This window comes from Eubalaena glacialis, chromosome 19 (genome assembly GCF_028564815.1).
Source record: "Eubalaena glacialis isolate mEubGla1 chromosome 19, mEubGla1.1.hap2.+ XY, whole genome shotgun sequence".
Taxonomy (NCBI): domain Eukaryota; kingdom Metazoa; phylum Chordata; class Mammalia; order Artiodactyla; family Balaenidae; genus Eubalaena; species Eubalaena glacialis.
This window is the reverse complement of record NC_083734.1, coordinates 14,497,396-14,519,671: the sequence shown is the minus strand read 5'-3', so window position 1 is coordinate 14,519,671 and position 22,276 is coordinate 14,497,396. Positions and strand designations below refer to the sequence as shown.

The 22,276-nt window shown below is 53.1% G+C and overlaps 1 protein-coding gene across 6 annotated transcripts; it reads right to left on the bottom strand.

The window, feature by feature from the left end:
• Positions 1 to 448: 448 nt before the first annotated feature.
• Positions 449 to 20,769, bottom strand: INPP5K (inositol polyphosphate-5-phosphatase K). 6 transcript variants are annotated; one of them, XM_061175547.1, is made up of 13 exons: positions 20,567 to 20,767; positions 18,649 to 18,756; positions 18,208 to 18,316; positions 18,037 to 18,096; positions 14,938 to 15,054; positions 14,429 to 14,604; positions 13,743 to 13,854; positions 12,918 to 13,027; positions 4,358 to 4,544; positions 3,352 to 3,489; positions 2,996 to 3,079; positions 2,744 to 2,848; positions 449 to 2,552 (listed from the first exon to the last, which is right to left on the bottom strand). In XM_061175547.1, exons 1-13 carry the CDS (start codon positions 20,611 to 20,613, stop codon positions 2,493 to 2,495), a joined length of 1,413 nt encoding a protein of 470 aa, XP_061031530.1. In that variant the 5' UTR covers positions 20,614 to 20,767; the 3' UTR covers positions 449 to 2,492. The 6 variants fall into 6 exon arrangements, with proteins under 6 accessions (XP_061031530.1, XP_061031531.1, XP_061031533.1 ...); XM_061175548.1 differs by lacking the exon at positions 18,037 to 18,096 and having other exon boundaries at positions 20,567 to 20,766; XM_061175550.1 differs by lacking the exons at positions 12,918 to 13,027; positions 13,743 to 13,854 and having other exon boundaries at positions 20,567 to 20,769.
• Positions 20,770 to 22,276: the final 1,507 nt, after the last annotated feature.

Genomic DNA, 22,276 nt, shown 5'->3' with positions numbered 1-22,276 from the left:
GAAAGGCCAGCAAAGCTTCCTTCCTTCCTTCCTCCGGGAAGCACATCTATCCAGGGCAGGATCATCCCCGGCGGCCACACAATGGCCCTTATCAGCCGTGGAGCCAGGCACAGAGACCCAGCGCACACCAAGTCTCACATATTTCCTGTTTCCACCCAGCGGGTCAGGGCTGGGCCCAGAGTGGCCATATCCTGACTGGGGCCAAGAGGAGGGAGAGCACCCCCCCTTCCCCTTCCCGCCTCTCAGTCACTGCTGGACTCACCCCTCCCTGCTAACGGGAGGCAGGGGTAGGGGTGTGTGAAGACTTAAGGGTAAAGGAAAGGGGAGAGGTGGGCACCTAGAGGACAAGCATGATCCAGAAACAGGAGAAACAGGGGGACCCCTGGAGTCAGGAGCCCTGAGGTCCAGCCCCAGGGCTACATCAATCAGAATGAAGAGCTGGATAGTGTTTTGTTTTTGTTTTGTAATTGTTCTCTCACAATAATCTTGTGAACCGGAACATTGTTTGTATTTTACAGAAACTGAGACTCCTAGAGTAGGGCAGAAGTGGAACTGTCATTCAAACCCAGGTCTTGACCCCATTCCTGTGTTTCTGGTCCTGCATGACACCACAGCTCCCTGGCTAAGTTCGGAGGGATCACGCCACTCCTCTGGGCTTTGGTTTCCCCGTCTACAGATGAAGGGTGCTCTGTAGCAGCACCCACGATGTTTGTGCGTGAGAAGGAAACAGCTGGTGAGTTCAAGGGTTCAGGGCCCCTCAGGTATGTGTGTGTTGGGGGCAGGGATAGAAGTTATCATGGGGACCTCGGGGTACAGGGATCTAGGGGAGAGGTGGGGCAGAGAGAAGAGATGGTGACATTTTTGGAGAGCTTAACCCAGGACCAAGGCTCAAGACTAAGGTGTGAGGGAGTGCCGGGTGAGGAGGGATGAATCGGTGAGAGCAGAGTATGCACATTTTCTGAGAGTTCAGTCCCAAGAAACCCATTCTACCTACTCAGCAGCAGAGTAAACGAAGTGCCCAACAGAATAAGAGGCATGCCCCACCTGGACCAGGGACTCAGAGGGCCACCATCCCAGAACCTCATCCCATTCCCACCTGGGCAACATCTGTCATCCTCAGACATAGTCTAGTCTGGATAACAGGGCCCTCGTCCTGGAGTCTAGCAAGGACCCAGGAGCGTGTGCCCGTTCCCACCACTATCATGAAGGAGTCACAAGTGTAAAAGCCATGTTTCTAATTATCCCCCAATGCAACAGCCACAGAACACAGACGGCCATGGCCTGCTAGAAGCCAGAGGGACAGTTCCTGATGGCTCCCAGGGAGAAGTAGGAATGCAGAGCAACTGGAGTGTCCCTCAGTCTCAGGTCATAGGCTGGGTGTTAATAGTCACAGAGCAGGCTCCCTGAGGTGTCTTCTCCTCGGAAACAGGCTGTAGAGTCAACGGCGGCTGGAGGCAAATGGTGGGAGTGGGGCCGGGCCGTGTCCACACAGCAGCTGGAGAATGCTCTCTGAAGACCCCCGGGCCAGATTCTCCAGAACATCTTGATTCTGACTCTCCTCTCCGCCTGCCCCCACTTCTAGGTCCCACAGTGGTCTAGACAAAGGGCAGGTTTCTGGCCTGTGATGGCAGGCGAGGGTAGGGGCAGACGACCTGGACGGGGCAAGGACTACCCTGGAAAAGTCTGTGGCCGTAGGTCCTCTACCACCTGCCAGCCCTTCACAAGAGGGCAGGTTGGGGGCATGGAGCCTGACCCACTAGCAGAAGCGAACCTGGGTCCAGTCCTCTGCTCAGACCCTGGAACTTCCTGAGTTGGACTCCTTGAGCCAGGGGTGGGGGTGGGGTGTGTGTGCTGCTGGCAGAAGGACACACATCAGCCTGCCCACAACCCCTACAGAAGAGCCTGGGTGGAGGGCTCCTCCATCCTGCCTACTTAGTCATCTACTTCTGCTGAAAGCAGGGATCCCAGATCCTCTGCCCACCCCTCAGGGGGACAGGCAACGAGATGCCAAGACTCCTGGAACCCAGTGCTATGTGGGCCAACCAGTCTCCGCAGCCTGTACAAATGGGAGCATCTCCCCCTCCCAGGCAGCCTAAGGCCCAGGGTGGCGTGACAAGAATGCAGGCCTGTGCCAGATGGGGCATGTGCCTGGCAGGCCTGCTTGGGCGGGGCTGGAAGTGTGTGTGTGGGAAATCAAGAAATGAGATGCAGGCCGGAGGGTCCTTCCCACATCCAGTGGACTGTCTAGATCTTCACTGTTGACAAACTAGCTGGTTTCACTCACACCTCAGCAACAAAAACCTGTATTTAAGGGGCTGATTCCAGAGATCTGGACTGGAGAGAGCAAAGGAGTGTGGCTAGAGGTCCCCCTGGGAGGTGGAGGATACCGCTGCCTCCTCAGGGAGCCGGGCTGGGCCCCCAGCACTCCTGGCAGTGGTAGGCAGAGCTGGCTGCCAGCTCCAGCCTCCGCCCTGGATTCACTCTATCCCGGCTCAGATCTGTGGTTGGGCTTCATCCAGGGGGCCCTCCGCCAAGAAGGAGCGAGGCTGGATCTGCAGGGGTAAAACAGGCAGTGAGCGGAAGGGGCGAGGGCAGGTTTCACTCCGTGCCTTCTGTCTCCCCCATCCCCCAAAGGATTCGGCTCCATGGTAGGGGTCGGCTCCTCGGCCCGTGGCCTCAGGGAACTGGTGATGGGCTCAAGTCTTCTGGGCTACCCTTCCTCTTACCCACCAGCATCCATTACCTTGAAGGGTTTGCTTATCCCCACCACAGAATGTAGGTTGTTGCTATAGTAAAAAAGGAGAAACTGATCCTCAGTCTCAGGGATGTCACTAATGTCGATGTACACCTGGAGGGAAGGACAGACGGAAGTGGATCAGCTCCACGGCCCCAGGCCCCATTCAGCTCTCTGCTCCTTCCAGAAGACAGGGGAGAGGTCAGACAAGCCCGCCTGCTGGAGATGTGGAATACCTATCTCAGGAAAGGGGGCAGGTACCTGGTTCAGCCCGTCGCTGAAGGAGACCTGGTTGTCCCTGACCCAGACATACGACACGTAGTCATTAATGTGGCGCAGCCCCACCTGTGGGAGGGGGGATCGGGCGGGTGGTCAGTGGTCTGGGAGGACACGGGACCCACGTCAAGTCCTACGGAGAGGATGGTCTCATTTCTAAGGCTGGCCATCATACCACCTGCCTCTTCCCCTTCACTGCTAGCCCCTCGGTGGGCAAGGACCCCTGGGGTGGATGAGGGTAGCTCTGCAGTCTCTGTGCCCAACTCCCATTAGCACTCAGAATAGATAAACTGGTGGGGGGGGGTGCGACTGGTGGGCTCCCTGCCCGCCTGCCACGTCACCTTGTACAGGCCAATCCAGTCCCAGGGGCTGCTGAGGAAGTCTGCGGTCAGGGAGTAGCTGATCAGCAGGTCGCTCTCCTCGGTGCACAGGCTCTCGGGCAGCAGGGTGATCAGTGGGGCAGATACCAATGGCTTCAGCTACACACAGGGGCGGGAAGGGGTTGAAGTCCCACAGCATCATTCCCTTCCCTGAGATGAATGTCCTTACTGTGCCCTTGCAACAGTCAGGGTCAGTGGGGAGGGATGGAGGGGCACCCACTGGTGAACTCTACCAGGCTGCCCTTAGAGTATCAGACCTTGGCTGGCCAGCTGGAAAGAAGGGCCAAAGGCTGATCGGGGATGGCTGGCCCTGCCAGGAGGACGAGACTGGGGGCCGGCTGGGTAACGAAGCAGAGAGCCAAGTGCTGAGGAACGTCGGGGTGGGGGAGGTCAGGGGCGCCGCCGACAGGTTGAAGAAAGAAGCCAGGGAGTTGCTCGCAGGCCCTTCACGGTTCCTGACCCAAAGGCCCAAATCCAATCTGGGGGCCTCTGGTGAGAACAGCTATAGGCATGTGAAGGGACACAGTGGTATAAAGACAGACAAACAGTAAGAGGGCAGCCAGCAGCTCAAAGGAGGTGAACATCACCTTGGTCATGAGATGGCAAGATACAAGGATGGAGGGGGCTCCCTTTGCAACCTGAGCCTGATAGGTGTAAGACAAATGAAAGCAAGTCCTACTTCACATGGTAGGTAATAAGCATAATGGAACTCAGGAGCCCCAAGGGACAGTACCAAGAGGAAATGGAAACCTATTGACAAAGGGTTTGAACACATTTTTGCCAGACAGAGCCATCAACAGCTCCTAAGAAGAGCTGGGATACCTGACCCGGGAGGAAAGGCAATCATGTCCTCCCAAAGGTCTCCCCTGGGGCATCTGCTGACATGAGAACCCAGGGCGGGAGGGTCTGGGGATGTGGCCCAGCACGGCTGCTCCTCTGACAAGTGCCGGGCAGCCCGGAAATTTACCTCCAAGTCAAAGGTGCTAGTGACAGGCTTATGGTCACTGATGCTGTACAGCATGTGGCTGACGTAGCTCCTCAGAAACAGGGTGAAGTGGGGGGCTGACAGCGTCGGGGTGTGGATGGTGGCCTGGGGCTGCCGCTTCAGCCTCCACAGGATGCGGTCGGTCCATGCGGGCTTGCGCTTTTTCTCACTGGGGGTGGGAGGAGAGGAAGAATGGGGAGAGAAGGGTTGGCAGGTGAGCAGGAAGGGACCCACGAGCTTGCTGGATTCCCTAACACCAGGGCCTGTCAGCAGTCACGAGACCCCCCTGGGCCAGAGCTGGAGACCAGCATGGCAGCAGGCAGGAGGGTGTCCAATGGAACCAAAAGTATGCTGGCCTTTGTCAGACTCGGCCAAGGACCCTCAGTAGACTAGAGGGTCACAATCGAATTGTGACTCAGAAACATCCCGTTTAAAGCCTTTCTTATTTCTTGAACAAAAGCAGCAGAACATCAAAGAAGCTGAGGTTTGGAATTTGGAGTGAGACAGACCTGAGCTGGAATTTGGCTTCCCCCATACTAAAGACCCGGCCTTAGGGAAGGAAAGGGAAGCACTTAGGGAATGCTCACTACATGCCTGCAACGAGAACTATTTATTTCACTCTTCACAAGTGGAGAAAATGAGTCTTGGAGGGGAAGTAACTTTCCCAAAGTCACACAGCCACTGAGTGGTAGAGCCAGGACTCAAGGCCAGGCAGCATGACCACAGAGCATGTGCCCTTAATCACCAGGCCAACCCCTCTTAGGCCTCAGCTTCCTCCTCTGTAGAATGGAGATAATAGTAGTTATGTCATAGGGTTGCTGAGATGATTAAATGAGATGAAACGCAAAAAATGTTTAGCACCATGCTTCGTACAACATAAACTCTCTGCATACACTGGCTATTGTGATGCTTTGTTCTCAAGAGTCAAGTGAAAGATCTCCCACCTGTTCTTTACTCACCAGCTTCCCTACGGGCATAAGAGAGACCATATAGCCTGGTCAGATGGTTCGCTGCTTTAAAACCTTTAAGGAGTCTTCACTGCTTCCAGAATAAAGCTCAAGTCTCCAAATGTGGCTTTCAAGGTGCGCAGGAGTCTGACACCCCTTGTGCTACCTTATCTCCCTCCTCTGCCCCAGACCCACCTCACCATGGTGAATCTCTCAAGCCTCTGGGCCTCTACTCTTACAGCTTTTGCTATCTATAACTCCCTTTGTCACAGGGAGAGGCCCAGTTCCAGTGCTGTTTTTGTCATAAAGCCATCACTGACTTCTCTGCTTCCAAAGCATTCTACACAAGTACATCTCCTATTACATTATATTGTAGTTTACTGTTTCCCAGTCAGCCTATCAGTTAGCATGTGAGCTTGGAAGGTAAGGACGGACGCTTGGCATCTCCTGTGTATCCTCAGCATTAGCACAGAGCCTGGCATGCAGTAGGTACTCAACAAGTGCTCGTGAAACCCAAAGAACTAAAAAAAAAACAAAAACCCAAGCTCATTCTCTTTCCTCAAAAATGCCCACCTAGGGACTTCCCTGGTGGCGTAGTGGATAAGAATCCGCCTACCAACGCAGGCGACACGGGTTCGATCCCTGGTCCGGGAAGATCCCACATGCTGCAGAGCAGCTAAGCCCATGTGCCACAACTACTGAGCCTGTGTGCCACAACTACTGAAGCCCTTGGACCTAGAGCCCGTGCTCTGCAACAAGAGAAGCCACCGCAATGAGAAGCCCGTGCACTGCAAAGAAGAGTAGCCCCCACTCGCCGCAACTAGAGAAAGTCTGCATGCAGCAACGAAGACCCAACGCAGCCAAAAATAAATAAAATTAAATCTTAAAAAAAATAAAATGGTTAAAAAAAAGTGAAAAATATATTTTAAAAAAATGCCCACTTAATCTTTTTTTTTATAATTTATTTTATTTTTATTTATTTTTGGCTGCGTTGGGTCTTCGTTGCTGTGCACGGGCTTTCTCTAGTTGCGGCGAGCGGGGCCTACTCTTCGTTGCGGTGCACAAGCTTCTCATTGCGGTGGCTTCTCTTGTTGCGGAGCACAGGCTCTAGGTGTGCAGGCTTCAGTAGTTCTGGCTCACGGGCTCTAGAGCACAGGCTCAGTAGTTGTGGCACGCGGGCTTAGCTGCTCCGCGGCATGTGGGATCTTCGCGGACCAGGGCTGGAACCCGTGTCCCCTGCACTGGCAGGCGGATTCTTAACCACTGCGCCACCAGGGAAGCCCTGCCCACCTAATCTTAACATATACAGTTTCATATGCTTATAATCAGTTTGAAATTCTATTTTGTCTTCTGCTTTATTCACTTACTATTTTAAACAAACATTTCTGATATACTTCCATCACTTCAATAGAAATATGGTTTTCCAGCAATAGAGGCAGAATGGTGCCTCGGTGGTGAACTCTGACTCTAGTATCAGAGACCAGCTGGGGGAAGGTTCTGCCCCTGTTAATTAAGAGCTATGCGGTTCCAGGTTAGTGAATCTGGGGAGTGGTGCCCTTGGAGAGGGCATGGAAGCTCCTTCCCCTTCCCCATACCTTGTCCTACACATCTCTTCCATCTGCCTGCTTCTGAGTTATATCCTTTTACAACAAACCAGTAACTTAGCCTAAAACAAAGCTCTGCCCTTGGGCAAGTGACTTCATCACTCCAAACCTCAGTTTCTTCCACTCTTAAGATGGGGTGATAACAGTGCTTACTTTAAAGAGACATTGTCGAGGGAGTGGTCAAGAAGTGGGAACTGGCTAAACCACCTCTGCTTGGGGCTCCTGGGTTGTTTCAATCCTTCACTCTTCTGAGGAGTGTTCAGGGGATATCGGAATGTGGTAGTCCCATCCCAGAGACAACAGACACTCAATCTCCAAACCAATCTTGGACATTCAATGCCTAGCAATTCTTAAAACTTGGGAATGAACCACATGAATGTACCACTCTCCCTTTCAAAGCATCCTCCCCCCTCCACTTCCCTATTATGGTCAAGAGCCCATACTTGCTGTCCCGTCAGGATCCTCCCCAAGTCCTGACCACAGCCTGACTCTCCTTCCCCCTCAGTACCTCAGCTTGGCTCTCCTTCCTCCTTGGGACCTCAGCCTGTCTCCCTTTCCTCCTTTGCCATGGACTGGTCCACATTCATCACTGGGCACCTGTATTGTTCATTCTTTTTTTTTTTTTATAAATTTATTTATTTACTTATTTGTTTATTTATTTTTGGCTGCATTGGGTCTTCGATGTTGGGTCTTCATGGCTGCGCACAAGCTTTCTCTAGTTGCGGCGAGCGGGGGCTACTCTTCGTTGCGGTGCGCGGGCTTCTCATTGCAGTGGCTTCTCTTGTTGCAGAGCTTGGGCTCTAGGCGCGCAGGCTTCAGTAGTTGTGGCACACGGGCTCAGTAGTTGTGGCTCACGGGCTCTAGAGCACAGGCTCAGTAGTTGTGGCGCACGGGCTTAGCTGCTTCGCAGCATGTGGGATCTTCCCGGACCAGGGCTCGAACCCGTGTGCCCTGCATTGGCAGGCGGATTCTCAACCACTGCGCCACCAGGGAAGTCCCTGTTCATTCTTTCAGTGAGCTTTACTGAGCCCTTATTATACGCCAGGCAACTGGGGATCTGCTAAATAGGATTGGCAAAGTCGTTGACGAGCTCGTTCAACAAACAAAAGACAAGGAACAAATAAGCAAAATAAATATGTACCAACTAAATATTACACATTTCCCCCAGTTCTCCATTCCTAATAATAACTAAACACGGGGTCTTTCTGTGCATCAGACTGTTCCAATCCTTCCAACACTGGAAGAATGCCACGGGTCACGTTTTCCTTCTTCTCCAGGACACCGAAGTTGAGCGAGGTCACCCTGTGCAGGTGGGAGCTGGGTGCCCGCCACGTTGCTGACTACAGAGCCAGTGCTCCTTCCACTGCACCTGTCTCCTCCAGCTTGCCCGCGGTGGCTGATTCCCAGTGTGTGTCACCAGAGCCGGGTCTCACCAATGCTTTTTTTTTTTTCAATAAATTTATTTACTTATTTATTTTATTTTTGGTCACGTTGGGTCTTCGTTGCTGCGAGCAGGGGCTACTCTTCATTGCAGAGCATGGGCTCTAGGCATAGGCGTGCGGGCTTCAGTAGTTGTGGCTCGCGGGCTCTAGAGCACAGGCTCAGTAGTTGTGGCGCACAAGTTTAGTCGCTCCGTGGCATGTGGGATCTTCCTGGACCAGGGCTCAAACCTGTGCCCCTGCATTGGCAGGCGGATACTTAACCACTGCGCCACCAGGGAAGTCCCATCACTAATGCTTTTTTTGGCTCAATGGTCGTGACTGAGTACAAGAATTATTTCTGGAGATTACAGGCACACCTCGTTTCCTTGTGCTTCGCTTTTCTTGTACTGCGCCGATATTGTGATTTTTACAAATTGAACGTTTGTGGCAACCCTGCATCGAGCAAGACCATTAGCACCATTTTTTAAACAGCATTTGCTCCCTTCATGTCTCTGAGTCACATTTTGGTAGTTCTTACAATATTTCAAGCTTTTTCATTATCGTTGTAATTGTTATGGTGATCTGTGATCTTTTTTTTTTTTTTTTTTTTTCAGGCTAGTCAAGTGAAGCAGTGGGAGTGGAAAAGGAACAAAGAAATCTGTAACTGGCTGTGATCAATTAATTGTAAACACCACTGCACGCGGACCAGCCTGATCTGTGATCTTTGATGTTACTATTGCGAAAAAAAATTATGACTTGCTGAAGGCTCAGATGATGGTTAGCATTTTTTTACCAATAAAGTATTTTTAAATTAAGGTATGTACATTTTTTTTAGACATAATGCTATCGCACACTCAACAGACTACAGTATAGTGTAAACATAACTTTTTTATGTATCAGGAAACCAAAGCATTTGTGTGACTCTTTATTGTGATATTAGCCTTACTGCGGTGGTCTGGAACCAAACCCGCAATATCTCCCAGGTATGCCTGTAGTATGTCTTTACTTTCTAAAAATTAAAACCAAGTAGCTCTGCAAGATTCTCCTGGCTTAAGAGCCTAGAAAACTTGAGCCAGTGTACTGACCCAAAAGTAGTGATGTGTTCCATTTTTGGGTCTGAGAGCACTTTTCCTTTCGGCTCCCTATGATGGCTTCTAAGTGTCTCGTTGAACTCTGGACTCGAGTCTTGAATAGATTGATCATAACATCCTCTGCTCACTGCCTAGCGGAGAGGTGGACTGGGTTCCTGTCGACTGTAACAAAACCATTGCAACCCTGACTTTAATAGGATTTCCTGCCCTCAGCCCTTTCGCCCTCCCGTGTAATGGAGCTGACCTCGTTTCTCATTACATCTTGACTCCGGGATGCTGCCGAGGCCGGGCAAAGCTCCGTACCATGCCCTGCATGCAGCTCAGTCCCTCTGTACAGCGGGTCAGCTCCACTCAAGATGCCTCTCACCAGCGCTGCTGACTGATCAGAATGCCTGCGCTCCTTTCTGCCTCCCTGACAATAACTCTCATTGACTCCCCCTGGCTTCAGCTGCCCGCCTCCTTACCATTTGCTTCACGCTCCTTCGGCACTTCCACACAGAGTTCTGGAACCTTCTATGGGCCAACTCCTGGACTTGAGAGTGTTTATTTGGCTCTCTCACTCTGGGTGGGTCCCTCTACTAGACTGGTTGCTCCTTAAATACCTTATCTTTTCCTTTTGTCCTCTCAGGCTCCCAGTTCAAACATATGCCAGGCACTACGCTACACACCAGGGACGGTCATAAATCAGATCCAGTCTCTGTGCGCTGGGCATTCATAGCACAGCAAGAAAGGCACGCTGTGTCTTAAAAGCAACACTGAAAGCATGGTGTGTGCAAGGCTTGCAGGCAGCATAAGGGAAGGAGAGAACTCTCAGTGAAACGGGCAAGGGTCAGGAAAGGCTTTTCAGATGGTTCAGATGATGTCTGAACTGGGCTTTCAAGGATGAATAACAGACTGATCAGACAGGAATGTTTCTGTTCACTATGCGGGGCTCAGGCCCTGCCCACCACAGAAGCTCCCAGCTGGGAATATTTCAGTTATGATGTCCCCCCATAAGGCCCCTGTTCCTGTCCAGACATTCCTTCATTTCCTGGGCTCCAGGCAAGGGGAACTGGATTCACACAGACTCCAGTTCAAATTCTTGCTCTGTCACTTACTCTGTTACTACCTTACTTAGATCTTCTGAGACACAGTTTCCTTATTTGTAAAAAGTCAGTATCAACCGCGTCTACCTAATGAAGATACAGTATGAATGAAGTGAACTGATGCGGGCAAAGCACTCTGCACAATGCCTGGCCCATGGTCAGCACTCAATAATGTCAGTCACAATGTGGATTATACCTATTATGTGGAAATAATATCTGCCTTCTCCTTAGCAAGCCTTTGCTATCCCGATCCTGCCCTCCTTTCTGCTGCTGCTGGCAAGACTGGCTGTGAACCCAGAGGCACTGTGGGCTAGAGGAAGGCATCGTGGGCAACACAGTCCAGAGAATTGGGTCTGAGCCCCAGCTCCGCCATCACTAGCTGAGCCACCTGGGTAAGACCTTGAACATCTCGGAGCCTCTCTAGGCCATCTCAGTAACTTCCAGTCTCCTGCTGGTGTCCCTCCCATAACCAGGGGTGTGGGCAGAGGGACACCTGGCCATACGGTCTGTCAGCAGCTCTCTTCCTGCTGGCAAGTGAGGTTTTGAAGTCAATTGGTAGAGGGTCCCAGCCCCCAAGGCCCCAGACTGTCCCACTGAGGCCTGACAATTTCCACAGTGAGTCCATTGGACCCTCATTTCCAATGGATGGCTGGGGAGACTGTCAGCTGTGGACCCGGCCAGCAGGCCAGCTGGAGCCTGACCTCCTCCCTTCTTTCTGGCTTATACTGTAGCTCAGGCTGGACCCTGTTTCCAGTGTTCGTGGCTCTTCTTGTGTGCACTGCCCTGGCTGTGACCCCACTCTGTCTTGCTCCACACACCTGAAATGGCTCATGCTCTCCCCCTTGCTTGGTGGGGACATCGTGGCTCTGCCACACGGCTTCCAGCACTGGGCCAGCAGCTCTTCCTCTCACCCCAGGCTGGCTGTGGACATACCTACTCACCTGCTAAATCCCAGAGGCCTGGGCCGCCCTGGAGGCGCCTCCTACCTCCCTCATAAGACAGTCCTGCTAGGGGAATACATGAAGGAGCTGCTCCAGCTGAAACAGAGAGCCTCATAACATGTAGGGGGCTCTTTTTCTTCAAAGAGATGAGGATCCTTGCCCTAAATTGGGCCAGGGACCTCTTGCCAGAGCTACTTTTGCCCCTCTGCCTAAGCCTAAGGTTTTGGTGGTCACTTGGCCCTTTCTCAGCTTCTGAGAAAGGTTTTCAGTAAAACTGCCACCTGAAGACATGAATCTAAAAATAACAACAGGGACTTCCCTGGTGGTGCAATGGTTAAGAATCCGCCTGCCAATGCAGGGGACACGGGTTCGAGCCCTGGTCCGGGAAGATCCCACATACCGTGAAGCAACTAAGCCCGTGCGCCACAACTACTGAGCCTGTGCTCTAGAGCCCACGAGCCACAGCTACTGAGCCCACGTGCCACAACTACTGAGCCCACATGCCACAACTACTGAAGCCCGAGCGCCTAGAGCCCGTGCTCCGCAACAAGAGAAGCCACCGCAACGAGAAGCCCGCACACCGCAACGAAGAGTAGCCCCCCCGCTCGCCGCAACTAGAGAAAGCCCACGTGCAGCAACGAAGACCCAACACAGCCAAAAATAAATAATAAATAAATTTATAAAAAAATAAAAATAAATAATAAAATAAAATAAAAATAACAACAGCAGTTATCACAGTGCTTACTGGGTGCCAGGCACTGGTCTGAGCACATGCACGGTCTCATTTACTCTTCAGCCCCGTGAAATAGGTATTGTTATCATCCCCGTTTTATAGATGACAAAATTGAGCCTTAAATACCGCGTCCAAGGTCATACAGTTGATGAAGGGCAGAGCTGTGCTTCTAACTACCAGATGCACTATCTCTACATTATTCCCCATTAACTTCCCCCCTGACAGTTACTACTTCACCTTCCTAAATAGTACCCGACCCACTCCCAGCTGGGGCAGGGCTATGTAATACCAGTAATTGGCTGAGCCAAGCTTTCTGCCCCCTGTCTGGGTAGGATCAGAAAGCCCTGGGGAGCGGGGACAACAGGGACAACATTCTGGGGCAGGGGTTCCCAGAATGCTGAAGTACAGTCCCCTCAAGTCAGCAATCAACTGTCTTCCCTCCCTTTTGGCTCTACCTGCCCTGCCCCCAACCCCTATTCCTGCCAGCACTGTGTCTCCCCTTCCTGCTCTCTCTGCGGACAATCTGGGACAGCTCCCACGGTCAGCATCTCATGAGGGGGGCGGGTGGTGCCACTCCCGAGAGGTGATGGCTGGATCGATTCCTGCTTCCCCGACACTTCTATTCGGAGGCAGCTCCCACTGCCACTAGGGCCAGCACGATCTGACTTCCCAGGCCCAGATCTGTGACAGGCTGATCCTCTCCTGGTGGAGCCCCCTCACCTGGTGTCATAGTTGTTGGAGTTCTTATCAAACTTGTAGGTGGGCGGGAAGAGCAGGGGGCCCTCCTGGAACTCCCGGAGCAGTGGGTCGTGTCTCTTGGCAATGCTGAGCTGGAGGGAAAGGCACAGTCCCATCTCCCAGCAGTCCTGCCCCAACGGCCCGGCACCACGCTACAGTCAAGGGCTGGCACATGCCATCGCAGTGGGGCAAGAGTCAAACCCGGCCACTCCACCTCCTCACTGCCCCAGCGGCAGCCTCGGCACCCCAGCCCCCGGCGCCCTCACCCCCGGGAGATCAGCTGGATCCTTTTGCAAACATTACCCCATGGTCCCAGGGGAGGCAGCTGCCTGCCATTTCCCAGTTCTTGGACTATAGGGACCAGGCTCTGAATTCCATCTCCCTGGCAGCCACCAGCAGACGTGTGTCAGAGGGGAGGCTGGGGTAGCCAGGATCCCCTAAAGGGGTGGTATCTCATCCTCTAGGAGGCAAGCCAGGCTGGGGGTGGGAAAGACAACAGGGACACAAGAGGGCTGGCGATGGCGCAGGGCCACAGCAGGCCAAAGCCCTTCTCGCTCCCTAATCTCACGCACACCCAGTGGCTGCGTCCTCGCTCCTCCAGCTGGAGACTGGGGCGGCCGGACAGGACTGGCTGCCCCACCCGCAGAGGCGAGGCGAAGCCCTGTAAGACCCCACCCTGCCTGGTAACAGGGACCTGGGCGGCCTGGGAAAGAAGAACAGGCACCAGAGAACCTCCCCACATCTCATGTTGACCTCCACCCACCACGGGCTCAGACCACCCTTCGGGGCCCTCCCCTCATCAGATACCTGATCCTTCTCCCACAGGTCACTGTAGCACTGATTTTTTATGGATTCCCGAACAAAGTGCAACCCAAAGTCCTCAATCCGAAAGTTCATGTCTCCAAACCAGAGAACGAGGCTTCAGAAAGAAAGGAAAGCAGGCGGCCTGAAGGTTTGTGATGAGGTCAGAAAAGGCAGGACCACAGGGGTTCTGGCCACTCACTGCAGGGCTTCCAGAGAGCAGAAAGCTCGAGGGGTGGGTGAGAAGATCAGGTGAAGACAAGGGCAGGGCCCAACGGGACTGTTCTCACGGCCCCCACCCCGCCGCCATTTAAGCTGAAGAGACGAGCCCCAAGGGGCACGGGGCAAATGTGGAGCAGGCTCTAGCCCTCCCTCCTCAACTGGGCACCAGGCAAGGCTGAGAACCAGCCTTTCCAGGGACCTCAGGAACCACGAGGTTCTTGACCTGGGATGTTCGGAAGTGCCCAGAGTTTCTAGGCAGGGCAGAGCGGCCAGGGAAAGGGAAGGTGTTCCAGACCTCAGGTAGGCAAAGCTGCAGAGGAGAGCAGATGGGGTGTCAGGGAAGAGGCTGGGAGAGGGTGGGAGATGGGGCGGACTGCCTCTGGCTGGGGAGCAGTGACCGGGCAGAGCACGCTTGCCTGGGCTGGCCTGGGGGAGAGGGCAGGGGCGGCAGTTCACAACAGCATGCTCACTCGTGGTCCAGGATGTTGGGGATATCCTGTGCCTCAAAATTCTGCATCTCCAGGATCCGGTCAAAGTGCTCCAGCCGCTGGTCATTATTGGCCATGTGGGGGGGCAGGTGGCAGTTGATGATGCTGACATAGTAGCCGTAAAACTTCAGGAAGATGTTGACGCCCCCTTTGTTCCCCTGGTAGGTGGGCAGAAGGGTGGGAAGCCATTCTAGGGGGGACACACCTCTCTTTTCCCATCCTAGACCTCCTGTGGGATCTCCCAGGAGTCAGACACTCAGCTCCCAGAGTGGCCTCTCCATCCACAGAGCCCAGCTCATCCACCTGCCATCCTAGGGATGCTAAGCCCCCCTGAGGCGGGAAGGCAGCTATGCAGGGCACTGGCCTGGACAGAGTGCCAAGATTCATTTCACCCCCTTTTTCATTTGCCCAGCTCTAAAGCCCCCAGCCCTGCCCATCCCAGTGAGAGACGGCCCCCCAGCTCTTGACTCAGACAACAGCTCAGTCCTTACCCAGTACCCGAAGAGGCCAGTGGGGGTGGATTTAGTAGAGAGGATCTGGATAAAGGGCAAATGCTGATATTTGGCAAAGATCAGTAAGAGGAGCCCCTGCATGCGGACACTGGAGACCTGCAGGACAGAGGGGCAACGGTCATTCGTGTCCCTCCAGGCCCTGTGCTGGGCGCTCTAGAGAGCCCTGATCCACACGGATGTCCTGCCCCAGGGGCCTATGGCATCTCAGTGCAGATGGAGTCTCAGTTGCCAAATGATGTATTCTGGAAGCTAAGCAAGTTCCAGTTTCTGCTCCTGGCCTTGGGGGTGGAGGGCAGAGAAGACAAGGCTGCCAGGGACCCTGCCATCAGGAAGGCACCGACTCTTCGGCCCTGGCCCAGGCACGGTCAGGTGCTCTTCTCCTCAATGCCCTCCTGAGTTTCCATGGGTACTGTGTGCCGGGGCTCAAAGAACTTCAAAGATGTTCTATGGGACAGTGGCTAAGGGCCAGATCTGGGTTCAAATCCCAGCTTGGGCTCTTAGTATTTGATATTGGGCAAGTCTCAGCCTATTTTCTCATTAATAAAGCAGGAATCTATCTCAAAGATGCTGGATTAACTGGCAGCTATTATTTTTTTGGTTTAGGGATTCTTGAAAGTAAATGCAGGGAAGAAGCATGAGAGAGCCTTCTAGGGTGCTGAAAATGTTCTGTATCTTGATTTGACCAGTGGTAACATGTTCTGCATATACATATAAAAATCCACCTGGGGACTTCCCTGGTGGTCCAGTGGTTAAGACTCTGCGCTTCCACTGCAGGGGGCACGGGTTCCAACCCTGGTCAAGGAACTAAGATTCCACATGCTGCGTGGCGTGGCCAAAAAAAAAAAAATCCATCAAACTGTACACTTAATTTCTGTATACATTATAGCTCAGTGGAAAAAAATTAAGAAAATGCTACTGAAAAATAATATAGACTGTGGGCAGTTGGTGTGTACGAAGGCCACGCAGAGGGGATGAGAGCGAGCGCAGAGGACATGTGTTCACAGATTGGGGAGAGTAGCTACCGTCCACTGACACACTGCCTTGCGCATTTAATCTTCTAGCCAACCCTTCAAGGCAGCACCGTCCCTGTTCTGCACATGAAGGACTGAGGCTCAAGGAGACTAAGGAACCAGTAGGACTACCTGGATATTCAAAGGATCAGGACTGCCAAAATCCCTGCTCTCTGTGGCCGCGGAGGTGGGGTGGGAATGGGCTAGTGACCCTCCCTCTCAGCTGCAGGCTGTCTACACCCATCACCCGAGTAGCTATTTCCGGAGCATGAGGTGCAGAGGCCAAGGAGGAAATCCCCGGGTGGGGAGTGTGTACTGGGGCCTTCCAGGAATTATGAAACTTGATCCCACAGGCCAGGAGCTCTGGGTGGAGGAGGCAAAGCAGGGGGAACCCCAAACCCAAGACCGAGGGAGGGAGGTGTGAGAAACTAGGGTTCGGCAGAGGTTGCTTCAGATGTGTCCCCCGCCTCCCTCTCCACCCCCGGTCTCGGTCTCTCCCCTTCGCGTGCAAATGTGACAATGGAAGTGGGCGAAGGGCTGGACTATGAGGGACTGACTCCCAGGGAGCTGATAAAGATTCAGGAAGAGTTTCAAGCTGAATCTGAACCCATAGAGCGGGTTGGGGCGATGGGCTCTACCACAAAGGCACCAGCCCACTTCGTGAAGCCGCAGGGAAGGGGGCGTGGTGCAGGGAGGATGGAGGTGGGGGTGGGGCTGTGGGGAAAGGCAGGAGGCTCGCGCGGGAAGTTCCAGTGGAGGAAATGAAGTAGGAGGAGCTAAGGAAGGGACTAGAGGGAGGTGGCTGGGAGCCTAGGAGCCTGCCAAGGGGGTCAGCCCCAGGCTTCTCAACCCGTGGCTGGCAACTTCTGGCTAAGGAATAGGCTGCAGGCAGGGTTCGCCCTTCACCTCCACTCTTGGCCCGGGGAAGAAAGGTCATCTCTTTGGGTGCCAGGCCCTCAGGCTGCTCTCCCAACCTCGGGAGGCCGCATGGATAGAATGAGCTGTGTCCGTGCCGCAAGATGAGCTCATTTCCTTGGCTCAATTCCATCCTGCCAATCCCTTGCCAGTTAGCCGAGGTACAAGGAGGCCTCCAGTCTTGGAAAGGGAGTGGGTGGTGAGAGAGAAGCGGTTCTGCCCTCCGAGAAGGTCCAGCTCCAAGTCTGCAGCAAGAGGTCCGAGTGTGATGTGGAGGGAGCCAAGGGCTTGGGGGCTAGCATTTTTTAGCCTCAGCAGCAGGACCAAACCTTGTCTGCCATCCTCCTGGCTCTGCCCTCCTCGGGAGGACTCACAGCTCTTGCTTCAGCACCCTTAGGCAAATTAGGGTAATAGAATTAATTCTGAAGAAATCCAGTCACCCAGGGAAGGGAAGAAAGGAATTCTGGTATTTCCAAGAAGCATTGCTTCTTGGAGGTATTTTGAGTGGGAGCGTGCTTCATCCCTTGGCTGCGCAGGGCAGAAAGGTGAGATCCAGCAATCTAGAGCCTTCCTGTAGATGCTCCTATGGTCTAAAGATTCCCCAAAGAATACTGGCCCTACAGACTGAGAACCTTTTTCCTCCACACCTGTGTCCCCTCTCCTAACCTCTTTGCCCCTAAGAATTTGAGGTGCACATCCCTTATGATCAGAGGATACCCTCTGATACCAGCAGGCGAGTCGTGGGATACCTGTCAGCCTTAGAGATCATCAGTACAGCAATAAAGTACAGTAGCCAAGAACATGGGTTATGAAGTTTGAAAGATCTGGATCTGAACCCCAGATATCCTGTGAGACCTCTGAGTCTTGGTTTTACCTGTATAATACCCATATTTCAAAAGAGTTAAGATTTTTAAATAATGTATATAAAGAGTTTGCTTATAATGCTTAACACCAAGTAAGCACTCGTTAGATGGTGGCAGTTATTATGCTCCGAGATTTCAGGCTGGGCCTGAGAGTAGAGATTGGAGGCAGGGGGTGGGGTAGGCACTGAGGTGTTACTAAGCCCTGCTGCACCTCCCCAAGGAATTCTCCTAACCTGAAAAATATCAAGGTGTTAAACTAGCCCCTGGGGTTCCAGCTCAGCTCCAGCTACCTCTGAACGACACAAGGCAGGCAGGAGCTCCAGGGAGCCACGTGCAACTGAGGTTTGGGCCTTTAAATAAAAGGGAAACAGCATGAAAGCTGGAGTGGGAGACCAAAGGACTAGGGATTAGTGATAAGAGATGAGACACATTTCCCAATTGCCCATGAACTTATAAGTTACCTTGACGAAGCTCAGAGGGGAAAGCACATCCATGAAGAAACTGCTCCATGGGTCTTCAAAGGCAGTGTCAGAAAGGAGGCTCATGATCCCACAGTTCATTTCCTGCAAACTGCCCATCCCAGGTCAGAGGCTTCCCCCTGGCCTGGAGGGCACTGCCTCTGCCGCAGACATTTAGCACTGCCCTCAGCCGACTTTCCAGCCTTGGGCTCTCATGACCATGGTCTCTCCCTCCCCTGGCTGTTGACTGCCAACCCCTTGCCATTGCTGATCCAGGACAACAGATGCTGCCTGGCCCTGATGCAGGCTGAAAGCTCCTGGCCTTCAGACTCCAGAGTGAGGGCGTACAGGTTACAGCGGTTCCCCACAGGGACAACTTGGGACTGGTCAGGCTTAACCTGATCTCAGATATAGGGATGCGTGACGGGCCCTGCAGACACCTACCCAATGACATACACGTCCAGATTCAGGTTCAGGTTGTTCAGCTGAAGCAGATCACTGAGGTCTGGAGGGGGTGCTGCAGAGGCCACGTTCCATGTCACGACATGTATGCTGAGAAGGGAAGCCATGGAGGAAGGAGGATGAGTCCTCATCCAGGTAACAGACAGGGGACTGCGCCTGCTAACGGCTGCACCACAATCCGCTGTAGTCAGAATGGGAAACGTGTGTTTCTGCATCCGGGGGAGGGAATAGGGCCACTGAACTACAAGCCCTTCATCTTCACCTCTGTCCCCGAAGCAGGAAATTCCCACCCTGGATTGGCTCCTCCGTGCAGGCGTACAGCTCCCTACACCTGGCAGCACTGGTGCTGCTGATACTAGGAGAGCTGCCAAAGCGGGGCTGAAGGTTTCGGAGTCAGGCAAGGGAAGGGGTGTGGATGGGGTGGACCGTCAGGAATTTATTAATTCCACCAGCCCTTCATCTATGGCTCAGTCAGCAACTTTCCACCCCCACTCTTCAATCCACGGGATGCTACAACCACCAGAAAGATTCTGGAGGTTCAGTTTTCACCTTGTGAGAGGCCTTAGTACTGCAAGACAGGGGAATTTCAAAAATAACAGAGATAACAGCACCACATTTCCTTCCTCACTCATCTCTGGAGCACAACCAATTCTGCCAAGCATTTCAGAAGAGCCTAAGAAGATTCTAAATAACAGGTTTCTCAACATCTCTCTCAAGACTCTACCCTCTTTTGGGAAAAGTCATCAGTTGGATAACATCCACCTCAGCTTCACATAAACCCTAGGGAAACAACGGATCTAATCAGCAGCTCAGCGGATGGAGAGACTTGCAAATCTCTTCATTTGAATAGTTACAGTAATGCTCCCAGGAAGCCCCCAGATTGTGCTGAGTACAGAACAGGCAGGGGCTACAAACCCTGCAGAGACCAAGAAGAACCACCAAGCCTCAGGTGAGTCCTAGGCACACCGTAAGGAGGAGGACCTGTAACAGTGGAAGATGTAGAATGGGGGCGGGGGGGGGGGGGAAGAAAAGGGCAGGATGTCCTCAAACATCTTTTCTCCACCAGACCTTGTTCTTAGAGGTCCATGTTCTAAAGAGCACAAATTGAAGAAACTCTTGGCCAGCTTAAAGCAACTTCCTGCCCCTCCATATGAACATCAATAAAACAATACAACAACCACCTTCCCAGGCACTCAGCCAGAGGTTCCGTGCTTCGTTTGTTTACGGTCTCCCCCTGCTGTCCAACGGAGGATTAAGAGGCAGCCCTTTTACTCTAACGCTCCTTGTTTTCCCAGGGACCTGCTCTAAGTGGATGGAGAGCCAAAGCCGGGACTTCTTGTTCCCACTTTTAGGTCCCACGATTAGCAGCAAATCCTTGCATCGTGACCGGCACTAAGTTGGTGATTAGCGTTGTTCCTCGTTAAAGAACAAGCATGAGACCAGGCTATTATCACTTCACTAAAGGATCTTATCTAAATCTGATTTTGGGTTTCAGGAGGTCACAACGGGATCAGGCAGACCCCATGATGTATGTGCTGATCCAAAGTAAGAACAAGGTTTCTACTCTAGAGCTAAGGGGCGAATGCTTCGTTATGTTTTTAACTTCAAACAGCCCAACACTGCTGCCTCCTCCAGAACCCAACTGGGCCACCTGCTTGGGGCGTCCAAGTGGGAAAGAACTTGGTGGCCTGAGTTTGGAGGGGGCGCGAGGTTCGAGCCCAACATAGCCCTCTCGATACGGGCCTGGGAGAATGTGGGAGGCCTCTGAACTAGAAGCAGCCCTGTAGGTCTGGCCCCTTCTCTCCCAGTCTGGTTCTGCCCCAGCCCCGCAGCCCCGATTGGGTCGGAGGCAGTGATCCCGCCCCGAGCAGGCCGGCCTGCCCGCAGTCGCCTTCCTCACCTGAGCGTCCTGACTCTCAGCTCGGTCTGTGGGTTCATGGCCGCCATCGTCCCCACGCGGTGGCCCGGCCGGCTCGCGTCTCCCCGCGGCAGCCTGTCCTGGCCCGATCGGCCCCCCTCGGGCAGCAGGTGCAGCCGGCCAGCTCCCTCTCCCGATTGTTTTTCTTCCGGATTTCAACCCTCCGCCTCGGCTTCCGTAAGAGGCGGGGTCTGAGCGCACGGAGGGCTCTGGGTGGCGGGCTCGGGGGAAGAGGCGGAACTCTCCAAGGAGCGCGAAACGGTGAAAGGCTGAGGGGAAAGGGGCCTAGGGGACGGGGACGTAAGAGAGGCGTGTCCTCGTGTCACCAGAACCCGATACAACACTGCCCCGCCTGGCGGCCGGGGCGCGCCGTGGGCCAGACACTGCCCAGGCGGCTCCCAGCGTGCCCCGCGCGACGTCGGCCTGGAGGGGCCGTCTTCCGGCGGAAGCCGCCGCCTCGTCCCTCCCCGGCGCGTCGCGTTTCACTAGCACAGAATGTGAGGTCTCGGCCCTCGGCGCTGTCTCCCTCCAGGTTCCCAACGTCCCGAGGGGCAGAGGGCGAGGGGAGGCGACGCAGCCACCCACTGTCCGGCCTGTAATCCAGTTTCTTTCCCAACTACAGGTAATCTCTCTCCTCTTGGTCAGTGAGCGCCTCCATTCTCCACTCTCACGTTCAAGTGTTTTCCGCTTTTCAAACTCATGCAAACTGTTACACACTGGACGTTTGGGGGCTCCTGGACTCAGAAAACTATACATCAGTGAACGAAAAATAAGTCACTGCCTCTATTTACGACCAGACATGAAATGAAGATTATTTACTGTGCCAAAGACTAACTATGATTTCCTTCAAATCACTGGTTCTTAATTTTTTTTGGGGGGAGGGGGCAGGACGGTGCATGGGATTCCTTTGAAGAACTGATGAGAGCCATGACTCTCCCCAGAAAAATGCACCACAACTTTACAAACAAGCTTCATGAGGTTTACAGACTCGGAAGCCAGGGTTAAGAACTCCCTTAAATAAATGTTTTCCTTGGTAGGATGGGTAAAAGAGGGGGATGTGGAGAGGAGGGGAGACAAAAGCAAAAAGGAAATACTGCCAGTAGAAAATGGCCAAATTACTTTCAGAAATGTGATATCTGCATAAGTAAAATGATAAGGGGATTGTTTTAGTTTACAGAAATCAACATGGCAACAATTTTCAGAGATATCCTGTATCTTTCTAATCCTTCCCTGGTAAAATCGGGGAGATGAGCAAGAGTTTGAGGATACCTAAGTTGTAAAATGGACATAAGGACATCACCAATAAGCTGGACTCCAGAAAGCTCTGTCTAGGATTTTATTAGACTGCTTTTTCCCCCAATATAACCTATATTGGAAGATTGAGACAAAAAGGCACAAACTCACATTAAATAAACAAGGTAATCTAATCAGTTCTACAAAGTGTATTTTGTAAAAGAAGTAGCACTAGGAACCAACCAAAATATGTCAGGGAGTCCCAGCAGGGACTGTAAGAGAATTTGGGAAGATATACACATGTCCACAATACTGACCCTGTCCCCAGCCTCTCTCCATGAGAAGGCCAGAGCCCAGCACCCCTCCTACAGAGGCACTGCTGCTTCCAACTGGGACTGCGGCCCTGAAAGCAGCTGGTCTGAAGGGGCGTGGCACATCCTCAGGTACTACCCCTGGAGC

Bases quoted from the DNA above. Each gene is read 5' to 3' on its own strand.
- INPP5K (XM_061175546.1), bottom strand. From the start codon at position 18,881: ATGCAGAAACACACGTTTCCCATTCTGACTACAGCGGATTGTGGTGCA. The intron at 13,028-13,742 runs GTATCTGATGAG...CTTTCCCTCCAG, and splicing joins ACCTGTGGGAGAAGGATCAG to CTCAGCATTGCCAAGAGACA. The intron at 4,545-12,917 runs GTGAGGGGGCTC...TCCCACCCCCAG, and splicing joins TCCAACAACTATGACACCAG to TGAGAAAAAGCGCAAGCCCG.